Consider the following 24053-nt stretch of genomic DNA (forward strand, 5'->3'; position numbering starts at 1 on the left):
TCTAATGTTTTTCATTTACCATTATGTAGAGAAACAAATAGCTTGATTTAAAACACATAATATTTCCATAAGTAAACAGTATTTTTTTGCTACAACATAGTTTTCATAATAGTAAAATAAATTGGTTGGGGGAAAAAAAAAAACCAAACAACTTCAAGCTTTATGGCCCTGTCCCACACCCCTCTGCATCTGAAAGATACTGCTTGCAGCAAGCAGGTTTTGCTAGTGTCCATGATCAAATCAGTGTCCTAGAACACCTTACAAACAGGTCCATTTTAGTAAGATATTGTGTCTGCAACATTGCATGTGTACAAAAGAGAGAAAATATTCCCAAAAAATTGTTAATAAGGTAATTAAAAGTTAGATGTGAAACACAAGTACATGGTTTAAAATCCTTGAAAAAAAGACAGCTGAAATTAATTTCTGCAGCTCAAAGATACTTAGAAAATAAAATTTATTTCTCAAAAATAAATTAAGATGTTATTATAGCAAGGCAATAATCTCAAAAACAGTTGAAAAAATAAAAAGGTCATTTGCATCAGTATAAATAACCACATTCATTATTTACAAATACAATGTCAAAGTTTCCTCTTTGAATGCACGATTTTGATGCCAGCAACATTCCTGGGTTGCTGCTTGTCCAATGGGCAACATTCCTTCCATCACAGTTCTTGCCCCTGAAACAAAATATCTGTGATCAGAACCTTCCTTTAAATTTACCATATCTAAATCCATTTGTACCAAGATATTACTTTTAATAATTAAGATTTATCTTACAAGTTCAAGAAAACTAGCTGGAGGTCTCAAGTCCATGACTTCATTCTCAAATTCTGCCCCCTAGATGGAAGTTACTAATAAATTTCTGTTCACTGTTCTTGTAATTGAAATACATTTGCTTTCAAAAAGAGCATAATTTACAAATTTTTCAACATATATTAAGTTCTAGCAGATCAGCACGAAAATATTATGCAGAATATTTTGAGACAAAATCTTCATCTACCAATCCCTCTAAAAATTTTGTAGAGTTTAAAGGAGCACTGTTTTTTGAAATAACTCTTCTCTGTGAGGCTTAAGGTTTCATGTTGAACTGCATTATCGTGTTTAAGTTTGTAACAATTCAGGAAGTGTTTGTTAAAAAAAAAAAACCAAACACCTATCAACAGTATCAAGGTATCAAGTTTCAGGAAGAAAAAAGCCTATGATTTCTACCAATATTTCTCATTTCAGTAAGGAACTGTGCCCAAAAAACATTAATTTGCTGTAAGTCAAATCTGCCTTTTTTTTTTTTTTTTTTTTTTTTTTACAGGAAATTACTCCAATTTCCCAGAAAAAGCTTTCCTTTATTTGGAATACTTACAACTTCTAAGGACAGCAGATTGCTGTATTGTTACAAGACCTTCACTACAGATTAAAGCAGAGTCAGAACAAAGAACGATTCAACTGAAAAATCTGTGACCTGATTATTTCATAACTCCCAAAGGGCAGAGTGGAACAGGACAGAAGTCAACCTTATCTAACAGTTCCTTCCCTGAACTAATACATTCCCTGTAGTAAGCAAGGAAGGCAGTATATTAAGGGGAAAGAATGAGACAGACTATACCCACAGGCAAGACACATAGACACCCCTCACCCCTTTTCCCCAGATAGATTACTTAATTGAGTTTTTAGAACTAGGACAGAAAGTTTCTGTGGAAGATTGGTCTGCAATGTGTTACTAATGGAGAAAGTCTTTTCTTACATCATGTTAATATACACAATTTTCAAATGAAGAAACAACCATATTATATTCTAAGTGGAGCCAGAACCTCTCTGCAATATATTTCATATTTTATGCAGATTGCTTCTGAAGTCCAGTTTTTTATCTACTTCACTATAATGAAAAAAAACTTGAAATTTCATTTGCTTCATCCAAAGTCTCTAAAGGAATATGACTGGAGCAGGTCAATTTTCAAAGTCTTTCTTATATCATTCTTGGGCCTCCCCCTACCTGGCATTCCTTCGGAAAAATAACAACAAGGCAACATGTTTGGAAAGGAATGGTCTAGTCAGCAGTTGTACAGAGGCCAGCTAGGAAATCCTTTCCTTCAGAATCATCCCCAAAGCCTTAGGAAAAGTTGGAAGTATGTTAATGGTATGTGTGAAGGGTAGCAGGCACTGTCCTGTTCTTAACTGTCATAAATAACCTTTAACAGAAATCAGGATGGAAAAGCTGACATCGCTTTAATTTGCAGTGAAAGAGCCTTCATATTCAGCTGCAACACAGCCAAGCCCCCATGATCTGGAATACAGATCAAATGCCATTGGTGACTACACAGAAAGGAGACTTCTCCATTATCTTGTCCTAAGGAAGAAATAACACATAAATGCAGCATAATCAAAATGGCAGGAGCCATTTCAGTTTTGGTCTTTACCTCTAGCTGGCAAGCATCCTTGCATGAACTTACTTCTGCAGAAAGCCTGTTTATCTCAGATTGCATTTGTACTTGTAGTGACTGATTCATGCCCCAAACCAATGATTTGTATAATTCATAAGGTAAAATTAGCTATCTTCTCTATTCTATCTGTTTGCTCCCATTCACTATGCCAAAAAAGTTTCTCTTCTCATTCCTATAAGCATGCTAGATCTCAGTGCTCTTTTGTTGCAATTATTTTCACAAGATAGATACCTAAGTCATAAGAAGGCCTCATCATACAGTGTATTGTTTCATTTAATTTCAAGGAAGACCACGTCCATAGCCAGAACATCGGGTTTCAAAAGATAATCAACATTCAAATTTCTCCACAATGCAGACAATTAAGTGTATGCCATTAAATTTTTAAATCATTAAACTGGTTTAACTTTAGGGGATTAAGATTCAGCAAACGTCAGGATATAGAATACAATTATTTGGGGAGAAGTAATGACATTTATTCTAAAGAGACACCATTATCATTCCTTCTAGCCAGTTATGGTAATGGCATTAAAATGGATAATTTGTTGTGTATCCAAGGAATATTTTACCTTTTCAAGAGCTTCTAGGCTCTGTTACTTTCTTTCAAATTTTTTCTTCAGCTGATTTATTTCTTGATCTCTCTGGAGCAATTCAAACTCTTTTTCACGAAGCTCATCTTTAGAATGCTGGAGTTTCTTCTCTAAGCTCTCAATCTGAACAGAAAGTGCAATTAAATCAGAACAGGTATTTTTAGTGAAATCAGAATAATTAAAAAAACCCCACAAACAAAACTCAAAAATACCATCAGTATTACCTCTGACTTTGGATTCCCTTGTCAATTTTTATTTTTATTTTGTCAACATGTTCCTTTATTAAAAGAGCAGTTTGGGAGCTATATCATACCAAGTAAAAAAGTACATCTTCATTTTTATATTGGTATACCCCTGCAAAATTTTTGGTTTTAATTGACAAACAAAATATTTTTGCTGGTACACTATTAAGGTAGTCCCTTCCCTCTCCCTACAATAAGGAACCAGTTGCACTCTTCTAGATTAAACCTGGCCAGCTGTTGTGTCCCAGGGCCAGACTTTCTCATAAAATTAGCTACCTTTGGTTAGGAAAACTGGGTTTTTAATTTAAGCAAGAATTACCTGTTTATTGCATTCCTTAATTTCTAACTCTGACTTCTCTAAATTGCACTCTAATCGAATTATTTGTTGTTCCATTTCCCCACTATGTTCACGAACTGTCATATCCAACTGTGCGATCTAGAGGTAAAAAAGGAAGGAAAGGAAATATTTTAGCTAGAACTAGTATGCAGGTTTTAAGAAATAATATTACAAAATATGACAGCAAAAGGAATGAAACTAATCCTTTATGGTCTCAACAATATTAAGTAGTCAATATAAAAATGCACTCTAGCTATCTCATTTAAAAAATAGGGGCCAAATACAAATAGAAGAGGGGAAAATGGGGAAAAAGTCCATAGCTGAGTATGTTTGGTCCTCAGATACATAGAATACAAACCTTGTTCTCATTTAAACAGAACGTAACAAGTAGCTTATTATACTAATCCATCCTGTTAGAAAGTGCCAAATTTTGCCAAAGCAAAAAAAAATTCCATTGCTTTGATGAATCCCCAGAGCAGCTCACAGGGTGCTGCAGCAAGAATATATCAGAAGGTCTGGCCTCCTTACAGTGTCAGCTCCTTGAACAATTTTCTTTTTTTTTTTTTTTTTAAATCCAGACCCCCTTCTTCTCTCTGAACGTCAAATATTCTTGGATACAAAGGCTAGTAATCCCTGCAGGAAGTAGCTGTTAGAAGGCTAACCACAAGTGACAGAAGAATAGTTTATCCATAATGGTTATCAAATCCTGAAGCCACACGAAAAGATTGAAAGCATTTTACAGAAGCTACAGAAATTTATTCACAACAAAGGTACTGTTTCATATTTTGAGACTGCTTTAGAGCTAATTAAATATGCTCCAGTGCAAACACGGGAAGGATTTGATCATCTCTAAGCACACTTCAGTGCAGCTGTTTCCTTTGTTTTATCAAACATCAAGATGACAACGGTTGTCCTGTAACTTTATCAGTAAGGAATAATCATGGGACTGGTTTGCACGAGGCTTCTGTTCTACGAAAACAGTAGTCTGTGGTCCCTTAGGGAAGCACAACCTGATTTTCATGGTACCTTAAGGCTTCAGTAACATACAGCTGGTTTTGAGGTTGACACTGTGGCTATATTAACAGTACAGTTTGGAACGATATGTGAAGGCAATTAAACCTAGCAGGCTTCTTCTAAGTTATCTACTACATAACAGGAATAATCATAACTAACATACTTAAAATTATCTGACCTGAGCTGCTCTTTGTTTCAGTTCCCAATTCCTTTCTTTCAGTGCTTGGTCCATGTCAAGGAGTTCTTGGGTTTTGTCTTCAATTTCTCCCTTGCAATACCTGAAATTCTCGTATGTTTAATTGTTTACTGCACATTCAGTTGCTTAGCTTCGAGTATCCAGCTTGGAAATCATGAGAACTATTACTTACTTAAAGCCAAATTACTCTAAAACATGAATCAACTCATCAATTGCAAAGAAACAAACCCAAATGGAATAATTCTGTTAACTATATTCCAGGTGGAGATTTCCCAATAACTTCATTATTCAAGTTATTTAATTGGTTATCAGAACAACGTGTTCTTAAAATAAGAATAGTACAGAATAAAGTATTGTTAATTTATGGTCAGAAAGGAAACCAGAAAATTTCACTATAAGAGAAAGTAATTCCTCTTACAATCATTTCACAGCTTCGGGATTCAGAAAATAATTTTAGCAGATTTTAGAACAGAATTCCCAAAAAAGAATTCAACACCACTTTTAGAAATTAAAAGTGAGCTGAGCAGCCACTGTACGAAGATATCTTATAGCCACAAACCACCTAAAAAATTTTAGGGAGCTGCTAAGAATATAAAGAGACACCATCCAAACCACTTGCTATTCTTAAGGAAAAACTAACACAATTAAGTTTACATGATGGAAAACATATCAGCTTACCTGAGCTCAGTTGTTAGATCCATGATAGCAATGTGCTTCTCCTCCAGAGAGGACTGTGCACTCTGTAATGCATCTTGCAATTCCTGAAGCTGTGTTAGAGTGATTTTTAATTCTCCGTGGGCATTCTGTAATGCAGATTCTAGTTCTACTATTTTCTGTAAGGCTTCCCTGTGGCAAGTCTCACTTTGAAGCAGCTTATCTTCTAAATCATTCACTATTTTACACACACAAACACACAATACAAAACACAAAATGTTTAATCATCAGTAAGTCAGAGTCTTTATGCAACACTGCTGCCTACTAGCACTTGGGGTCATAGTCAATTTTCAGTATCACTATTTTTCGGAAAATCTAGAAAAATTATGACTTCTGAGGTTACACAACCTTTTCATGGCACCTAAGTCTTTGCTGGTTTTTTTCAGCTTATAATTGACTTGAACTATGAGGATGTATTTATAAACATTTGGCCAAGGAGAAAGTACAGAGACCACGTAGTAACTGAATATGTAGTCCTATGAAAAATGCAAGCAGAATTGCTAGTAAGCCTCTGGTTTAAAAGAACGGTAAAATTAAATTAATGGAGGAGGAGGGGTTGGAAAGTTTGTTATTTCCATAGACTCTTGTGGGGGTTTCTGTTTGTTTTAAAGAGCTGAATTTTTGTGAATAGCATATGCCTTTATTAAATCTATGCATCTTGTTTGATTACTACATTAAGAATCTGCATTACCAATTTACAGGAAAAACTACTTATTCATTTCACCTGGGGTAAAGGTGCATCCCACAAAAGTAAGAATTTGCAAAGGTACATTAAAAGAAAGGTTGTGGCTTTTGGAGGGTTTTCTTTGTTTGTTTGTTTAAATCGCCTTTTTTTAAGCTATGGAATTACCAACACATTAAAAAATATCATATTTTAACTCTCATGTACTTGATTATAAAACAGGGGAAAAAGTAAAAATGTCTAATTTAATACATACAGAGAAATAGCACAATGAAAGGAAGCCGGAGAAACCAAATAGTGAAATTACCCTCATTTGCCTTTTCATTGAGCTCTGATCGTGCTTCTTCCAAAGCAATATCCAACTGATTTATCTGCATTGCTTTGTTTTGACCATCTCGTTTTAATTGCACTACTTCTTTTTCCATACCAGTAAATTCATTCTTGCACTGATCCATCTCCAATTTAATTTGTCTAAATAGAAGAAGCAGCCAGAACAAAATTAACCTTGCAATAACAAAAGCAACATACGTATATCGTTATGTCCTTACGTGCTCTAAGATGACATGCATTTGTGAATAAAATAGGAATTGAGAGTCACATTAAGTAGGCTTTTCTCACAATCAAAACCATATTCTTTAAGACTACCAAGCTCTGCTAGAATCTACTATCTAGAATTACAAATAACTTGATATATTTATGAATTGAATTGCATTACAAAGTGCCATCTTAAGGCTAAATAGGTTGCCAGGACATGCATTAATTCACACATTGGAACATGTATTAATTAACACATTGGAAGACTGTTCCAGAAACTCATGCCTCTGCTTGTTAGAAACTTCCCTTCTGATTTCCAGTCTATGCTCATACAGAGACTGAACTGTATGACTACATAGCTGAATACCATTACTGACAGCAATCTTTCTTATTGATATGTCTATCTGTAGACTATACCTCTCAGTTATTCTAAACATACCTGATTGTACTATTAAGTTCATCCACCTTCTGTCTGTTTAAATCTGCTTCCTGAGCAGCTAGGTGAAGCTTCTCCTCTACCTTTCTCAACTCATCTTCTGCATATGCTTTCTGCTTCTGAAGCTCTCGTTCCAAATCGGATACCTATTTAAGATGGTATTTTAAAAGTGTTAGTACTTTTAATTTATGTACCAAAGGAATATACATCCTTGTCTTGCAACTCACATAGCGAGAGTTTTAACACAACAGATTTCTTTATAGTCTAAAACTGTATATATGTTAAGACTATAAAACTGTACATAACTCAAGACTAGAACTTTGCAGTCACATTTGAAAGAGAAATAGCTTCTAGTAAATATAAGAAGATTCAACTTTCTGAATTTCAATACACCGCTCCTTAATTGCGGTCTAGGTTTTGATTTTCCAAGTACTTAGCCACTCTAATGCTAGCGTTTCGGATAGCACACAGAACCTGATTTAAGACAAAAAACCCCACAAAAAACTCCTTAGATATATCTAAAATAATAACTATCAACTGTTATCAAAGAAACATTCAGATTTTAAAGGTATTACAAAATATATATATGAGCACTTAATTATCTGTCTTTATGTAGACACTTCTCACCATACTGTACCTGTTTTTCAAGTTTAATTTGATTATCTTCCAGCTCCCCATTTCTAATAGTTTCTTGCTGTAACATTTGCTGATGATGATGCAAAGTTTGTTGCAGGACAATATTTTGTTCACTTGTGCCCTGAATATTCTGATCTTTTAGTTTTATTTCTTTCTGTAAATAATGAACCTGAAAATAAATTTATTTTCTATTACAATAAAACATTTTTATTTGCACTTGCATCAGCTATTTTCTTCATTCTTACTGAGCACAGAATCACACCTATGATTCAATAAAAACACCTAAGTTCATATTGCTGTAGTACTCTCTCCACTTTTTCCCCAAGATAATGCTTTCTTTCATTTAATTCTGATTTTGTTACTTCTTTCAACAATTCATTTATCTTGGTACTTCTTTTCCCTAAGCTTATCCAGTGTTTCTTAGTTATGATTTTCCCCTTGACCCTCACAAAATGTATAGTCTTTTCCCAGCTTACTTCCTATTCACAGTTCCTGCTACAAATGTTTTGTCTCTTACTTCACAGACAAACTTTTAGATTAAATCATCCATAACAAGCGTTCTCTGCAATACAGAAGAGTTGTTAAAACAAGCTGTTACCTCCTCAGACTTTTTTTTGAGCTGATTTTCAAATAGCTCCTTATTTTCTTGTGACTGACTCAAATACAGTGCAACTTCTTCCTTACATACGTCTAGTGCTGACTCAAGTTGTCTCACCTAGTTGAAAGTAACAGATTAGCTAATAAAAACCATGCCATGCAATTTTAAGTAGTCTAAAAAAAGAGTTAAAATGTCTCAAAAGCTACATTTTTATCTAAAGAGCATTAAAACATGGATGGAAGATCATGATAAACTTTAAAACTAAAATCAAATTCAGAAATTGAATAATTTGTGAAATTATATTACAATACTTTAGACTGTGTTTAAATCAGATGCGTATATCAGTTATGAGAAGGTATTCCAGTATTTGTCAGTAGCTAGAATTTAAAAGCAAACATATGCCCAATACCAAACCATTAATCCACCATGTTTTATTACATATAGCATTGCACAAATAAATTTGGAATGATCATCATATGTGAGTTGTGACAAGTCTTTTTCAAAAATAACATTCAGATCTTAATATAATTCCTTGCAGAAAGCTACTCAACAGCATTTTTTTTTCCTTTCTGCACTGAGACAGTGCCTGAGTTCTACCAAAAAAGGAAAGGAAAAGCTTTTAGCAATGTCAACACTATTACTCTATTTCACCCTTTTACTATTAATTTGGATTTGAGTAATCTCTAACAAATATCTTACAGCCTCAAACAGGTAAGTTATAATGAACAAACCCACAGAGGTCTTAAGCCATAGTAATTAAACTTTTCTCAACTGTTTGGTTTCAATGCTAACTTTTCTCATCAACAAGAATTGTGCTGAATTTAGCTGCAGATTGACTAATGCTTTCAGTGCTACCAGTTTTCTGCATCCCTCCCTACCCGAATCAAGAGCTTTTTGAAGAGAAGTGATAACGGGTCTTAATTTTAAATCTCTGGAAAACATCCCAAAAACTACAAAGCCACTTGGATAGAAACCTGGTCCAGCACAAGTTCAGAAAGAGCATGCTACCAGCTAAGTCCCCAGTATCTTCTCCTAGTGATAGCCCGAAGATTTAATACTGTTTGAAACCCAGCTGTGGTAAATCACCACATGGCAATGGTTTATTAAAATATTGTTCCAAGTGCTACATGGAAAATAATTATCAGGCAAACACTAGGAAGAGGTATAGGTGGCTAAAAACATGACCAATATTATAATATCATATGCCTAAAATAGATGCCCTATCTAGAGCAAAAACCTATATAGCATTATCTTTTGTTAGACAATATTTTACAAGCAGAAATCTGCCCTATTTCTAACAGTAATGTTACAGTACTTTTATAGAGCAATTATGCATTGCATAATCTCGTACTGCACGTTTCACCATACTTATTTAAATTAAAACAAAAAAAAAAGGAAAGACTTCAGGTTAGTGACTTCTGAAATATTTATGAGACAAATTTCTATAAAGCAGCCTTATATAGTTTTTCTATAGAGGATAAAAGGAAATACACCATTACTGCAAACTTTAAAGCTATTAACTGAAAGTTACCAAGAGCTTACTAACTTTGTTTGTTTCTTCTGTTAACTGACTTTTCAGCATCTTCAATCCTTGATCTTTCTGGACATCTTGATTTTCCATTTCCTATTTGCACAGATATTTTTACTCAAGAGAACAAAATGTAGATGTAGTAACAATAATTTAACTAATAAAACTCATAGTAAGAATCAAGAAAAAGTAACCTGATCAGTGTATTTAAAACACAATTGCTTGCATACTGTATTTGTGTACATCATACTCTGAAGTGAATATGGTTCCTGATAGATGTCCTTTCATATTCTGCATCAGCAGGAATTGTTAAAAGGAATAAAACATTGCCATAATAGAACATTCTTGATTTTCCACCTAGTGCAGAATAGATGCAATTGTTCTTTATCCAGGTCACTTTCCTTTGATTAGAGCAAGAAGCCCAAGGGGCAAACCAGAGGCATACAGAGAATGCTGACACAGAAAATAATGAAAGATCATTAAGTTTGTATAACATATAGTAGTAGCAGCTGAGGACTATGCTAGATTCAGTCAATTACTTAAACAAGAATTAGAGAAGCAAAAATATAAGTATCTCATTTTCTCCAATTTTTCCATGTGTTTATGGATATGCTTTTCATCATTATTAGTCACTTGCTTGATTTGCATTTAATGAAAGTCAAGAGCCAACCTCACCTCTCTACTTTCTATCAGCAGCCCATCCAACAGTTCAATGTGATGCTGTTTATGTATAACATCTCGTTGCAAAATAGATATTATTTTCTCTTGTTCAGTGAATTGTTGATGTTTCTTCTCCAGCTGTGTCTGAAGCTGTCCGTAAGTAATTCATGGTTCATTATTTTAATAAGCTTTTTCAGAGAATTTGTGCATCTAAATGTCATTCAGTTCCATTCACCCACCACTTGAAGAATGAAAAGTTCCTGCCATCAGCAGTATTGCACAGTCTTAAAAATATCAAGAAATACCAAACACTTAATATTTTAAAGCAACAGGAGAATCAATAGAATGAGGGCAGGCACCGTGTAATTGTCTGTCATCAGCCAAGACAGTAAGACATGCATACGTTCTTTAGCAAAAGATGACAAGCTTCTTGAACAGCTAGAAATAGCCACAGTTATATTTCTAACCACATGAAGCAATAGAATTATTCTCTAAAGACTGAAAAACCCACCAACAGTTCTCCCTGAACACAGATGCTCGTAAGACTCAAGTTGGCAGAGGTACAGCAAAAAGGAGAATATTGTTAGAAGCTGTCATGGTTTAACCCCAGTAGGCAAAAAAAAAAACTATACTTTTTTTTTCTTTTGCTAGGCCTTTGGAGCAAAGAACAACAGTCCGAAGTTCCTGTTTCTCTTCAGTTAAGCAGAAAAGGGATATGAAAATCTCATGGGGAAATCATGACATTGTGTAGTATTAGATGGAAAATGAACTAAAAATCAGGAAATGCAGGGAGAAGATATAACTTTTTAATATGAATTTTTAATTGGACACCTGCCTCAGAATTGCTGAAAAGACAAAGAAATTAACATAGGAAAAAAGTTACCAAGTATATCACTCATACATACTAGCACACAAGGAAGGTCTTACTAGTTCAATCTGTTTCTTCATCTCTTTGTGCTGCTGAAGGTGAACCAACTTTGCTTTTTCAAAAGCAGAAGTTATTTGCTCATGTTCTTCACTGACAGTTGATTCCAACTCATGAATGCGTTTGGTTTTTCCCTTGGAAACAGCAAGAACAAAAAGGACTTAATAAAAATATTTAGCTGTGATACTAAATAGTGTTTTATTTGCTGATTGAGTTCCTAGATTTCATAAAAGAACAACACAGTAAACACTGAAGTTATACACAACATGTTTCATCTCAAAGGATGTAACAGCTATAACACAGGTATAGAATGCCACTAAATGCAGCCACTACACAGAGACAAGGTGTCTGCCAAGGTGGACTACTGGCACAAATTATAGCAACTGGAACAAGAAACTGCTGTCAAAGACAAAAAGAAATTCTATGTTCACATTGATAGATGGAATCTTTAAAATACAGGTTTCCGTTTGAAAGGGACCACATAGTTTCCTTTTTCAGCAACCTTAGACCCCTTCCCAAAAGTAAAAAAATTTGTATAGCAATACCCAGACTGGAATTTACAGTGCTCCCAGTGTTGGGTCACCTTCTTCACTTATTACCATTTCAAAGACTTTTTTATTCACAGGTCTACATGTGTTTCACTGAAACAAATGGCAATGCTACAATTTATTTCAATAGGACTAGATTTTCATTGCACATATCATCACGAGGAAAAAGTAACATGTCCATTAATAACTTACCATGTTCAAAAGCAGGAATGAATTTGAAACAAGATTCAGTTTTTAAAAACTGCACGGATTGTTTAGCAGATCTGAAAGTCTACCCATTTTGAATACATGGAATAATACTGTTTTAACTTAAACTTTAATCTCTATTTAATTCTTTGTACATAAATGTAGTTTCTCAATGAGAACATTTTACCATGAGTTCCTGCTCCAAATCAGCATTTCTTGCTGCAGCAGCGGAATAAGCAATAGTCTTTTCTTCCAACTGTTTCTCAAGTGCAGAAAGTTGAGAAGATTTCTTTGTTATCTGAAATTAAATATGACACAAACCAGCATGAAGACAACTGTTTTGGGCTTATTCAAGTATTTGTATATACTTTCTTACTACTAATTCCATTTTAGTTACTACTATTTCCTAGTATTTTTAATTAATTATTTATTTGTTTGGGTTTTGATTGGGTTTTGATTGGGGTTTTTTTTTTTTTCTGTATGATCTATTAAACTTTATTACTTACAGAGAAGAATTCAGGACAAATTATCTCAAATTTATCCAATTCATAGTAATTGTCAGTGCCATACAAGTGAATTAGCTGTTACAGATTTATAACATTTATGGCCATCATTAGGAAATACTGCAAATCCCATTATGTTGGAATTCTATAAACACAGCACCAGCATGTAAGCATTAGCATTTTAACTTATTCGACCACAGAAGAGCAGCTGAAACTTAATTTCTTTCTTTTGTGACTCTCCGGTAATGATGTTAATCTCTGGCAACTGTACTAACATTTAACGAGGAAAAGTACAACTGTTCCTTCACCATCTATTTCTTAAGATTACACATTAATTCAACCATACCAAAGCAACAAGACTGTGCGTATTTTCCAATTACAAATCAAAATAGTAGTAGTAAAGCCCACTCACTACATTAAAATGAGATTTCCAACAACTAACAAATTAAGGCTGCTATCTTTAAGTTTTTCTGCTTTGCTCAAAAATTTATTTCCATTTTTTCTTAAATAAGCCAGACGTAAAAATTAATATGGCAATTGCGGTTTTGCCGTAACTATTGTCTTAACCATCTTTGATTACTGAACAAAAAAAAGTGACTTTTTTTTCAGTGCTGCTAAAAACGTACTTCCCTCTCTAAGCTACTAGTTTTTGAAGCCTTCTTCATTAGATCTTCCTGTATGATTTGAAACTGACTGGCTCTCTGAGCCATGCTGGTCTTCAAAGACAACTTCTCATCATCTGCTTTTGTCAGTTTAGTGCGTAACTCTTCTATCTCTTTCTGGAATTTTTGCCTCTCCTTTTCAAATTGTTTGCTGATAATTTCCAACTGTTGACTTCTCCGCTCTCAAAATAGAAAAAATAAATCTGATTAATTTACAAAAGAACATACAAACCAGCACTCAAGTAAATAATCATACAAACCAAAGAGAGGAGAAGTAGAATTTAACAACATAGCATATTGAACTAACACTTACAGTATTCAGAAACAAGACTGTTTATTTTTACCCTGTAATGTAACTGAAAGCTGTAGTTCATGAAAACAAACAAAAAAAAAAAAATCAACCAATCAAACAAAACCCCAACAAACAAAAAAACATAAGACAGCATCATTATTTAGGTGCCCTGAAGTCATTTCATGGAGCAGTCCTAATAGCAATTGCAGAAGAGATTGCAGAAATTCTGCAACAGCAGGATACAGAGAAAAAAAATCAAAGAAAATATGGAGACCTTAGCATAGCCTGCATAAAAAAATGCACGTTCTATTTCAACACAACTCGTAGCTTGGATATTACTGAACAAATAACTTAATTAGCAAAAGGAAGAAGAATATTGTGTCTAGAGAACATGAAAATTTCCAGAATTCCAAGGTAGCAAAATGCTCCCTGCTCAACCAAACCATATCTGTTAGCTCACAGAGATATATTTAAAAATACTATAAAAACAATTTAAACCCCACCAAAAAATTCCTATTCTGTGGATTAATCAGACAGAACTGCACAACTATTGTGGTAAGCTTACCTCCTTGACTCCTGATCAATTTGACAGGCTCTGTTTCTAGGCCACATAACCTGCTATTTTCTTGTCCTTTATGATCATTAGAAAGATGCTCAGATCCAGTATAGATAGTTAAGTTTGCATGAGGCTTTTGAATTTCTGCTTCTTTCATTGCCAGTTTAATGCTATTGTAAAGGAAGAGACAATTCTTTAACACCCTTTCTACATGCTAGTTCTAATATTACCTTATTATCTGCCTATTCTTGCCATAATTCAGTAACCAGGAAGTTATACCTTAGGTCTGCAATCAAAGGCTTATTTGATTCACAACAAGATTCAGAGAGAGCTTCTTTCATTGAGGAACTCAACAGCTGGTGTTTCAAGTGGCGCCATTTAATCTGAAAGTTAAGGGAAAACCAAGATCAATGCAAAAATTGACTTTTCATTGCTTCACAGTGTGATTAATTCATGTGTTATACTAGCATATAAAGTTTAAGTCACATATACTGGGATATTAAAAGTTTGGATAACTTGATCTTTAAAATCCTAAGTGCTAAGGTCTGTCTCACATTAGTAGAATAATAGGCATTAAGGCCCTCTGAAACTGAGGCCATTCCTTTAGGTATCTTTGTACAGGTACTGAAGTATGAACATTTTTGCTGTGAAAAAATAAGTAAACGGAGATACTATCAGTAATTCCATGTTTTTAACTTCTTACATCATGTTTCCTTTCAGATTTCAATGACTGCATTTAATACCATTTTTTCCTCAAGTTACAGAAGGCTTCTGAACATTCCATTAAATTACTAGAATAATCCCAAATTTTTCCAGAAAGACGTAAATGTATTTTCCAAAAGGGCCCTAAAACAGTTTTTAAGGCCTTCCAAATAAATGACTATGGTCACAACAGCCCAAAACATAATTTTTATGCAAAATCACTATATTCTCTTCAGCAGAGGTCACTCTGGCAATTCCGAAATTGTACAGAAAGCATACTTTTGATTTTGTTTTCATTACAGCTACTCACATTTATACTTCAAAAATAAAGAGATTTGATGTAATCTGTACTCCTGACCTCAGATGTCTTTCTAGCCCTTCCTGACTTCCCAAACAGTTCCTCCAGTAACTCCAGTCAGTTCACAGCTTTGGGGTTTTTACATGACTCTTCCAATCACTCAGTTTATCACTAAACTTCACCAGTACAAGCTTCAGGCTCATAAGCCAGGGTTCATCCCGGTAAAACAAAAGTTCATTTTCAGTCAGGGAAGTTGTGCCTTCTCTTTCCCAGCAAAAAAAAAAAAGTTCCTACAAACATCTCTCCTGCTCTAATTTCTCCATTGCTGAGGCTGACACATTGGCTGTGTGACACAATGTGTCTGCCATATGGGAAATGTCACGCTGTTGTACTGAGAACAACCTCAGCATCATATAATGGGACATCATCATGTTTTAGCAAATACACCTACATCTGAAGAATCAATACGTAGAAGAGAGGAATGGAAAGTGTAATTTTAAATGCTTGCTGGTTAATCAATTCCAAAGCATCTATTCCTTGTTCTTGAATGAGAAGTAAAATATTTAAATTAAGAAAACATTTCATCCACGCATCTTGAAAGCAAATGTATTTAACTCAGATTATTTCTCAAGAACGTCACAGGATTTCCATGTAATATCAGTTAGAATTAAGACACATAATATAATTTGTAAGGATGTATCAGTTACTATACCTCTTCAGATGTACTTAAAGCCAACTGGGAAATAATGGTTTCTAGTATGTTGAGTTCTTCCCTTGAATCCTCAATTTCTTGATGGCATAATTTCAAGCGGTTATGTTGCTGTGCAGTAAGTGCTCTCAGCTCTGCATTTTCACTTATTAAAGCATTTTTCTCTTTAAGTACTATTTCTTTTTCACTAAGCTCACTCTCAAGCTCAATGATCTTCCGATCAGACCGAGTCACCATTGATACCATTTCAGTGTTCTTTGCCTCTAGAGTCTTAATTTCTTCTTTTGCACTATGATTCTCTTCCTTTAATTTCCTAGAAAAGTATAGCCATTTAAAAGGTATAGCTCATAGAGAAGTAGACTAGGATTTTCATTATTAAAAGTACTAGAAGAACACACCATAACTATACTGTTTTACTAGTTTCCTCCCTCTCAAAATCTAGGACTAGCTCTGTACAAATGTTAGAAGTTTTCACTGCTTTACTAAGCTTTCACTGTTTCTAAAGACCAAGATGCAAACTGCTATCAGCAAACAAAAGGACAGAATAAACTACTTCTCATTCTTAAGCAACTTCATAAAGTTTTAAGCACTATCAGGAGAATCACTGGTAAGAAAGAGATCAAGGTGGCTTTAATTGTGCTGAAGTCAAATAAATTTAAAAACAGGACAAAATAACTATATCACTATACCTAAAATGACAATAGATGAAGATAATGTACTAAGACTGAGCTAGTTGAACAGTCTGCTACTAACAATAGAGGGAAGGGTCCTATTTCTTCTCTCCCTTCACATGTGACTGTACAGTAAGCCAACTGTATTTTTATTACAAATTATTCACTTTAAGTATCTGCTGATTTAGCAAACTGAATTAGCTCAGCAAAGGTCCTGATAAGTGCCAAACCCAGTGCAAGTTAGCAGAGAAAAAGAGGGTAGTCTCGAGAGAAGACCCCCATCAGCAGCAGAGAACTATTAAACAGGCTTAAGCTAGTGTAAGGGTGCTCACACACTGCCCACCCTTGCCAAAGGGGCAAGAACAGTTGTTAGGACAGGAATATAGGTACAGACAGCACATGTGAATGGGATCCACAAAACTGTCTGAGAAGGTGTTTGTCCAAACCTAATAATGCTAAAGACAACCAGCTGATGGTTGCCTTTCCTCATTACAGTAATGAAGGAATTTCCAAAAGTCTTCTGAAACAAAAAGGGGCTCAGCTTGAAAAGAAACATACAAAAATTTCTAACAGTGGGAAAGGACCCTGAAGTGGGAATAGAGTAGCAGTTAAAACCTGGTCTGACACTTCCAGAAGTTGCAGCCAGCATCACAACCTCTGTTCAGGCCTGAGTGCAGTCTCCCCATTGAATGCCAAGAGTATTCTTTATTCTAGCTAGGGACTGATAATATGGTGTGCAACAAGTAGGGACTTGCACCTGGTGGTGTAAGTGAACTCATAGGGTGATCTCTCATTGGCACGTACATTGGCAGACTGCAGGCAGCACAACAGGTATACATAAAGCCAGAGTGCCCACATCTCCCACAGAAGCAGCGTGTGAGCAAGGGAACCTATGCTCCCAGAAGGCGTGGTACAGTGTTGGTTGTTACCGTGAATATGTTGCAGCATGTGGGATTAGAACTTTTAAGGATTAGTTATAGAAAAGAATTTGGAGATTTGTAAGTGTATGCTAACATTTTTTACCTGTTTAGTATTACGGTTTCTCTGTTGTATTGCTGACACTGACCTTAAGTGTTCACTGATGCTGGTCCTGATTTAGTTTGAACTAAGAAAATTGAGCACCATGTTCACAGTGACAGTTGTAACATGCAATTTCTTCTCAAATAACTGTACAGAAATTTTTAAAAGCGTTTGTGTTACCTTAATTGCTCTTCTAGAATGTCTAGATCCTTTCTGTAGCTGACACATTTTTCATTCAACTTCTCTCTTTCTTCTTCACAATTAATTAAACGTTTTCCCAAGACTACTTCTTCAGCTTTAACCTTAAAAAGAATTTTTTTCATTATGGTACAACAATAATCTAAGCCTCCATGGCCAACAAGCCTTTTAAAAAGAATACTACAAACACTATGCTGTTTCTTTTTTTAATTTCTGATAAGCCCGTAGATAGTTCTATTGCTCACTGTTGTGAAGAAAAGGAGAGGGGCAAAGGAGTTGTCTTTTTTTCCTGTCATTTGGGGAAAAGTAATGTCATTTTGGTTTAATATTTTAGGGCATATTTATGGTTAGCAGTCTCCTTCCACAAGGAAAAAAGTCTAATAAAATAAAAATTCTCTGTAAGAGCTAACTGTCTCAGGCCTGTATTTTCTCGTCCCACAAGGCAGGAAGCATTTAACAATTCTGACCCCTGGAATTTTGGGAGATGACTTCATTTTCATCACATCTCTAACTCATGTTTCATCAAACAGGTTATACAGATGGAGTCAAAAAGAGTTCTTTTAAAAGCATCATATACTTTTTAAATGTAAATTTCCCTGACAAGGGAGAGACAGAAGAAACAGCAGCAGCATTAGGATACCTCAAAGATGCAGACTGTCCAAACTGTGCAAAGACAGTTTAAAACCCGATAACTGAAATTATCACCACAAACAGTTGCTTAACCTGTCCCACCTCTCAAGACACTGCCACCAGCTACCAGAAATAATTGACCCACTGGTGAACCTGTTGCTGTTTGCTGCCCAGCTTCTTTGAAGAAGCAAAATCCTAATACCATAGCAAAAGCAAGTGAAGAAAAAACACTTACCTTTTCTAATTTTTCAGTTATTTTCTCTTTATACGTTTTGAAAGCTCTTGTCAGCTCCTCCGCATTCAACAAAGCTTCATTTCTTTGCTGTTCTGCTCTGCAAAGCATACCAATTTTAAAAATCACAAATTTCCGGCATCTCCTCCAGTCACTAAAAAACCCAAAAATTACTAAATTAACTGCTCCAGGTAACTTCCTTTCTTCTTCCAACTTTCCAAGCCCTAGATAAGAGTTTCACGAAGCAGAAGCTCAGTTTTTCTAAAACACCAAAATATTTACATTTGCAACTAGTAACTAAGTACAGCTAGTTCCAACTCCACATGCTCTGAATGAACAGTGAACATAAAGCAACACATGCTTCTTCACCAGTAGTGCAAGCCCCACAGTATTTCCATTTGTCTAGCTATGGGTAGGTCAGAGGTAATTTCATGAGTAGACAGGCAAGCCAAACAAGAGTTTTGCATTCAAAAGGTTAAGAAATGCTTTCCTAAGTCATTAATTCCGTTAATTTTTGCCTCAGGTAATGCAGTTAGATGAACTGGACAGGTAGGAATCTTTTTATTTATTCCTCTTATTTCTTTAAAATTACATTTTGGAGGCGATCAGATTGTATATGGTAACTTCCTACAGTCAGAAGAAATTACCTAACCCTCCCAGTAGCCACAAAACCATTGGGCTAAAGGAGGCAATAGGAAAGGGAAATGGGAATTGGGATGGAATTACAGCACCCTTTTCAATAGTACCATATAGGTAGGTAAGATTAAGGATAACAAAAATGTTCTCCTGATTAAGCTGTGCTTCTATCACTTTCCTCACAGCAATCACAAAAATACAGCACTCAGTACTGTTGAATACTGAGTACTGAGCATACGCTGTAGGTTCTTGCAAGACGAAGTAAAAAATAATTCAGGAAAAATATATTCTGGACCCGTTTCAGCTCTCCACTGCAGTACACCTGTTTTGAAGGGAAAAAACAGGTGATAAACTCGTTACTAGTGTATGGTATCAGCCTGCAAGTACTGGCAAACTTCAAGATTTAAAAAATAAGTATCTTCACACAGAATTTCCCCACTTTTAAAAAAAAAAAAAAAAAATTCATAAAGCAGAGAAATACTTTCATTCCACAAAGTAAACATCTGCCAATGGAAATAAACACTTATGCACCATTATTCTTATTCAGTTTATTAAAATTACTTAGCTACCTCTTTCCTTGCTTGCTTTGTTCAATTAACTCCATTTTCAGATTTTTATAGTCCTTTTTATATCTTTGCAACATGTTTTCTCTTTCCATTCCTGTTTTCCGGCTTTGATCTAGTTTATCTTCTGCATCTCTAGCAAGTAAACAAAGCATAGGAACTTTTTTGTAAAGAAACTAGATTTTTGTTGCTCTTTTCTGCACATGATGGTTCGAGAAGCGCTAGTCAAACACGCTGCAACTCTCAAAACTAGGTTTGGAACACCCATAGTCTCCAGACTCCCCAGGGGTATGTCTGCAGTCTGGAGTGGTGTCCAAACCTCATCAGTAGGCATCAGGTGTCAGGATTGCCAAGGACCCAGACTGCTGACTTTGTGTCATGAGATCTGAACACAGAAATCACCATTTTTCTGGCAATAGGTATGACTAGTCAGGATACACACATGGGAAACAAGTCTAAAATATAAATTAAATATAGGTATTTTTCCTTGCTTTGCGAAGTCAGATTATTGAGATATTAATTGAATATTATATAGTGTGAGGTTGTAAGATAAACCGACAGCCAACTATGTCTTCCTGACAGCCTCCGGACAGGGTTTACGTTAGTGTTATTTGGCCATTTGCCTTGATTAATATATTCACGAAGAAAGAATCCTTTATGCTACATGATACAGAGTCATGTTTGAAAACATGTATGCTTGTTTAGTAGAGAAGATATGCAGTCATGTAGCATACAATCACTCTAGTCAGTTACAAGGGCACATTCATGTTTAGCATACTTTATAAACTGGTTTCTTTTACCAGCCTTTACTTTTTCTCTAAGTACATTCCCGATATACAAGGTATCAACACAAAATAAAACACCTCCCTCCTCCTGTATATGGCTCACAAATGGAAGTTTCAAGCCCCAGATTAAGTGACCCACACAGTACCAGTAATTACATCATCCTGAAAAAGAGATTGGACTAGCAAGCACACCATAGTAAAATGTTGATTTAAAAGTACAATTATTACCTCAGAATTTTATCTTGAGCTGAAACTTCTGCTTCCAAGTGTACAATCTGTTCCTTTAACTTTGGAATGCTGACTAAACGTGTACCTAAAGTCGATTCAAGATAAGAGATCTGAAATACAAACATATTTGGGGTTTCATTAACACTTGCATATGTACCTTCAGGTGAGATGCATAAGAACCATCTGCTTACTGAATGACACTGTGCTCCTAACCTCACTGCAGAAGATGAGTGTTCATCTACACAAACTGACCTCCAATTTTCTGCTCATTTAACATCCTTTCAGTTCCCTAGCACCATTCCAGTGTGATACGCTGTCTAGCAGAGTGATTTTTTTATATGTTGATCTTGTCTCTTGCCTTTCCCTAGAAGTTTATATTCCGCTATTTGTTCTTTCCATGCCAGACAGTCAAACATTTTGTTTATCTACTTATTTGTACTGTCTTGGAGATAACAATTCTCAAACAAAAAGCATTAAGCTATGTTTTATTAATGTTACATATAAACCAAATACAAGAATATAGTTGTCCTGAAAAAACCTGTACATACAAGCATATATTAAATCAGTAATGATTTATTAGATACAATATTTCCTTCTAACTCACCTTCACTTTTTCAGATTAGCAATGTTAATCCAATCTGAAAGGTCAATATTTTTCATTCCTACACAAATGACTAATGTGCTGTTATTATTCACATTAATCTTAATATGGCTCAGACACAGGAATGTACAGTGCTAAACACATTATTGAACTATTTTCTTACATAATGTATTTTTCATTCTGTGACTTACTAACTTTAGATTAAACTTTGGAACGTGAATAGATAGAAGTCACAATTAATATAGGTCTTTTGCTCATGGAGAGATAAGATGCCAAACTATTCTGTTCCAAGATTAATGCTGAATATTATGGAAAAATAGAATATTCAACTTTAAACTTTAAAGTATTACATGTAAATAGTTTAAAACAAGACAAAAACCAGAATGTTCTGCTTGGAATTACAGACTCAAAAGTCATAGTCACTGGGGCAGTTTTTTGGGTTTGGTTCAGGGTTTTTTTGGATGAATACACTAAAGATACATACTCTTGTTTTTGACTGCCTCAATTCAAAGTCCATTGTTTCCACTCTGTTCTTTAGGTAGAGGTTTTCAGAAACCAAAGATGCATTTTGCTCACAAAGAGCATCCAGCTTCTCCTTAAGATGTTCATTTTCTTCCACAATTTTATCAGAAGTTGTGGATACTGAGTAAGACTGGACATAAAAAAAAGTTTTATATATACACACACTTAGATATGCATATGCACACAAGATATACATCAATAGAAACTCTGCAGAACAAATGTATTTAAATCATATTATGTTTAAGAGTGCTCCGTGACATAATTATCCAACACTAGAGCGTATGAACTTCAAGCCCTAAAAGCAAAAAAATTCATAAACATAGTAGAGAATAGGAAAAGAAGAGTAATAAAAATAAGTAACAAAGTGCAATATTTACTTCAGATTTTCTTTTAAAATCCTGGCAAGATGTTTTACCAGCATTCTTCTTACAGTTGGAAAAGCCTTGATAGTTGCAATTAGGCTGAACAAGGTCCTCCAGAGTGAAGTCTACAGCCTCATCAAAGCAGTGGCCATAATGTTGAGTGGTACTAGTGCTAGGAGGGAGAGTAAAAAGTTGCTACACCATTTTTTCTTTATTATTTTTAAATCGTTCATAAAAAGTATTCAAAAGAAAAGCACAAAAGGAGCTACACGCAGTAATCCATTACACTGAATAAGACAGATTTACACTACGAGACAGGCTGTTCTCATTCCCAAACACACTCATACCTGCAAAGCTCTTCCTCTACAGTTTGTAGGTCTTTTTCAGTTCTCCTCAGCTGATTCCGTAAAGACTGTAAATTTGCAAGCAGGTCTTCATCAGCAGCACTTTTAGAGCAAGTCCACATACTATGTTCCATTAGTATCACAGATATGGCTAAAATAATATTTAATAGTAAAACATTGTTAAGTATATACGAATACTATTTGTAAAGATACTTTCAAAGATATCAAAATAAGGCAAATAGAAAAAAAAGGAAGAAAAAATACAAAAAAGGAAATACTGAATTTCAAAATGTAAATGTACATTTTGCACACTACCTCTTCTGACATTCACCAGATAAAAATTACTCTGTACGAACTGTCTTTTTTGAGAAAATGTGTTCCATATGTATTCATAAAGTACAAAAAGTTTCATGAAGTGCCATGTATGAAAACTGAAAAAAACCTGCTATACATTAGTTGCCAAAAACATCTCATACAACACATCTCAGTCACTTCAGAAGTCCCATGCAATGGGCAGGGTGCCTAAAAAGGTAACAGTGCACACACAAAACTTGCCTCACTATCCAACGACCATCGAAATTTAAAAAATCAGAGCAGCGACGACTTGCCAGCACAGAAGATGCAAGCTACTAAGCTGGGGGCAGGGGGGCAGCCTTCACCACAGCAAATAAGAGTTTGCAGATAGGGCTTGAGATGTTTTGATGGGAAACGGCCAGATGATTCTCCAGCAGCACGGAGGTCGCTCCGCCACCCGGCTTTGTAGGCTGGAGCTGGCCGGCACCCGAACCGGCTGCGATCCCTTCTCTACCTTCGCACCCGCTCCACCCGCCTCTAGCCACAGCTGCCCCGGGCGGACGGGAAGCACCAGGCGGCGCGCACCCGCCGCAGGAACCAGCGGCAACGCGGCTTAAGGACAGCAGTCGCCGCTCCTGGGGGGCGCCCAGCGGCGGCCCGAGGACCCAGGGCGATAGGGCCCAGGCTAGCCGAAAGTTGGCGGCGTCAGGCGCTCACCTGCCTCCGTGCTCTCCGTCCGGCGGCCCGAGGCCGCCAGCCAGCCACTCACCCCGAGGAGAAGGAAGAGGCGGAAAGGGGCTATCCCTCAGCTCCGAGAGATAGTCGTGTCAGTTACAGAGACCCCTCAGAGCCTCTCGCTTCCCTCTCCACGGGAGTGCCTAAAGCCCAGTCCTCACTCCGCTTCAAACAGCGCGGGCCATCAGAAACAAGGCCCACCTTCTCCGCGAGACCCTCATAACGCATGCGCAGCCCTCCCTCACTTTGCGC

The 24053-nt window shown here is 35.7% G+C and overlaps 1 protein-coding gene across 4 annotated transcripts; it reads right to left on the minus strand.

Annotated features, from left to right (window-relative positions):
- Positions 1-437: 437 nt before the first annotated feature.
- On the minus strand, positions 438-24028 carry CCDC18 (coiled-coil domain containing 18). Of its 4 annotated transcripts, XR_008578179.1 has the most exons (26): positions 23784-24028; positions 22776-22923; positions 22444-22600; positions 22029-22196; positions 20944-21053; positions 19937-20065; positions 18735-18831; positions 17852-17973; positions 15984-16293; positions 14551-14654; positions 14281-14441; positions 13388-13605; positions 12446-12556; positions 11527-11658; positions 10615-10749; positions 9958-10035; positions 8412-8528; positions 7815-7982; positions 7181-7323; positions 6515-6678; positions 5490-5703; positions 4794-4893; positions 3584-3700; positions 3002-3145; positions 2184-2341; positions 438-677 (listed from the first exon to the last, which is right to left on the minus strand). XR_008578179.1 is itself a non-coding variant. In XM_054834588.1 (25 exons), the coding sequence occupies exons 2-24, from the start codon at positions 22904-22906 to the stop codon at positions 3026-3028; spliced, it is 3306 nt and encodes a 1101-aa protein (XP_054690563.1). In that variant the 5' UTR covers positions 22907-22923; positions 23784-24028; the 3' UTR covers positions 438-677; positions 3002-3025. The 4 variants fall into 4 exon arrangements, 3 of the variants coding, with proteins under 3 accessions (XP_054690563.1, XP_054690565.1, XP_054690564.1); XM_054834588.1 differs by lacking the exon at positions 2184-2341; XM_054834590.1 differs by lacking the exons at positions 2184-2341; positions 10615-10749.
- Between the last annotated feature and the right edge of the window lie 25 nt (positions 24029-24053).

The sequence above is a fragment of the Grus americana genome, chromosome 8 (assembly GCF_028858705.1).
Source record: "Grus americana isolate bGruAme1 chromosome 8, bGruAme1.mat, whole genome shotgun sequence".
Taxonomy (NCBI): domain Eukaryota; kingdom Metazoa; phylum Chordata; class Aves; order Gruiformes; family Gruidae; genus Grus; species Grus americana.

Excerpts from the sequence above, each read along its gene's own strand:
- CCDC18 (XM_054834588.1), bottom strand. The coding sequence starts at position 22,906 with ATGGAACATAGTATGTGGACTTGCTCTAAAAGTGCTGCTGATGAAGAC. Across the intron at positions 18,832-19,936 it reads CAAAGCAAGCAAGGAAAGAG|AGCAGAACAGCAAAGAAATG; the intron begins GTAGCTAAGTAA and ends TATGCTTTGCAG. Across the intron at positions 4,894-5,489 it reads GATCTAACAACTGAGCTCAG|GTATTGCAAGGGAGAAATTG; the intron begins GTAAGCTGATAT and ends CGAGAATTTCAG.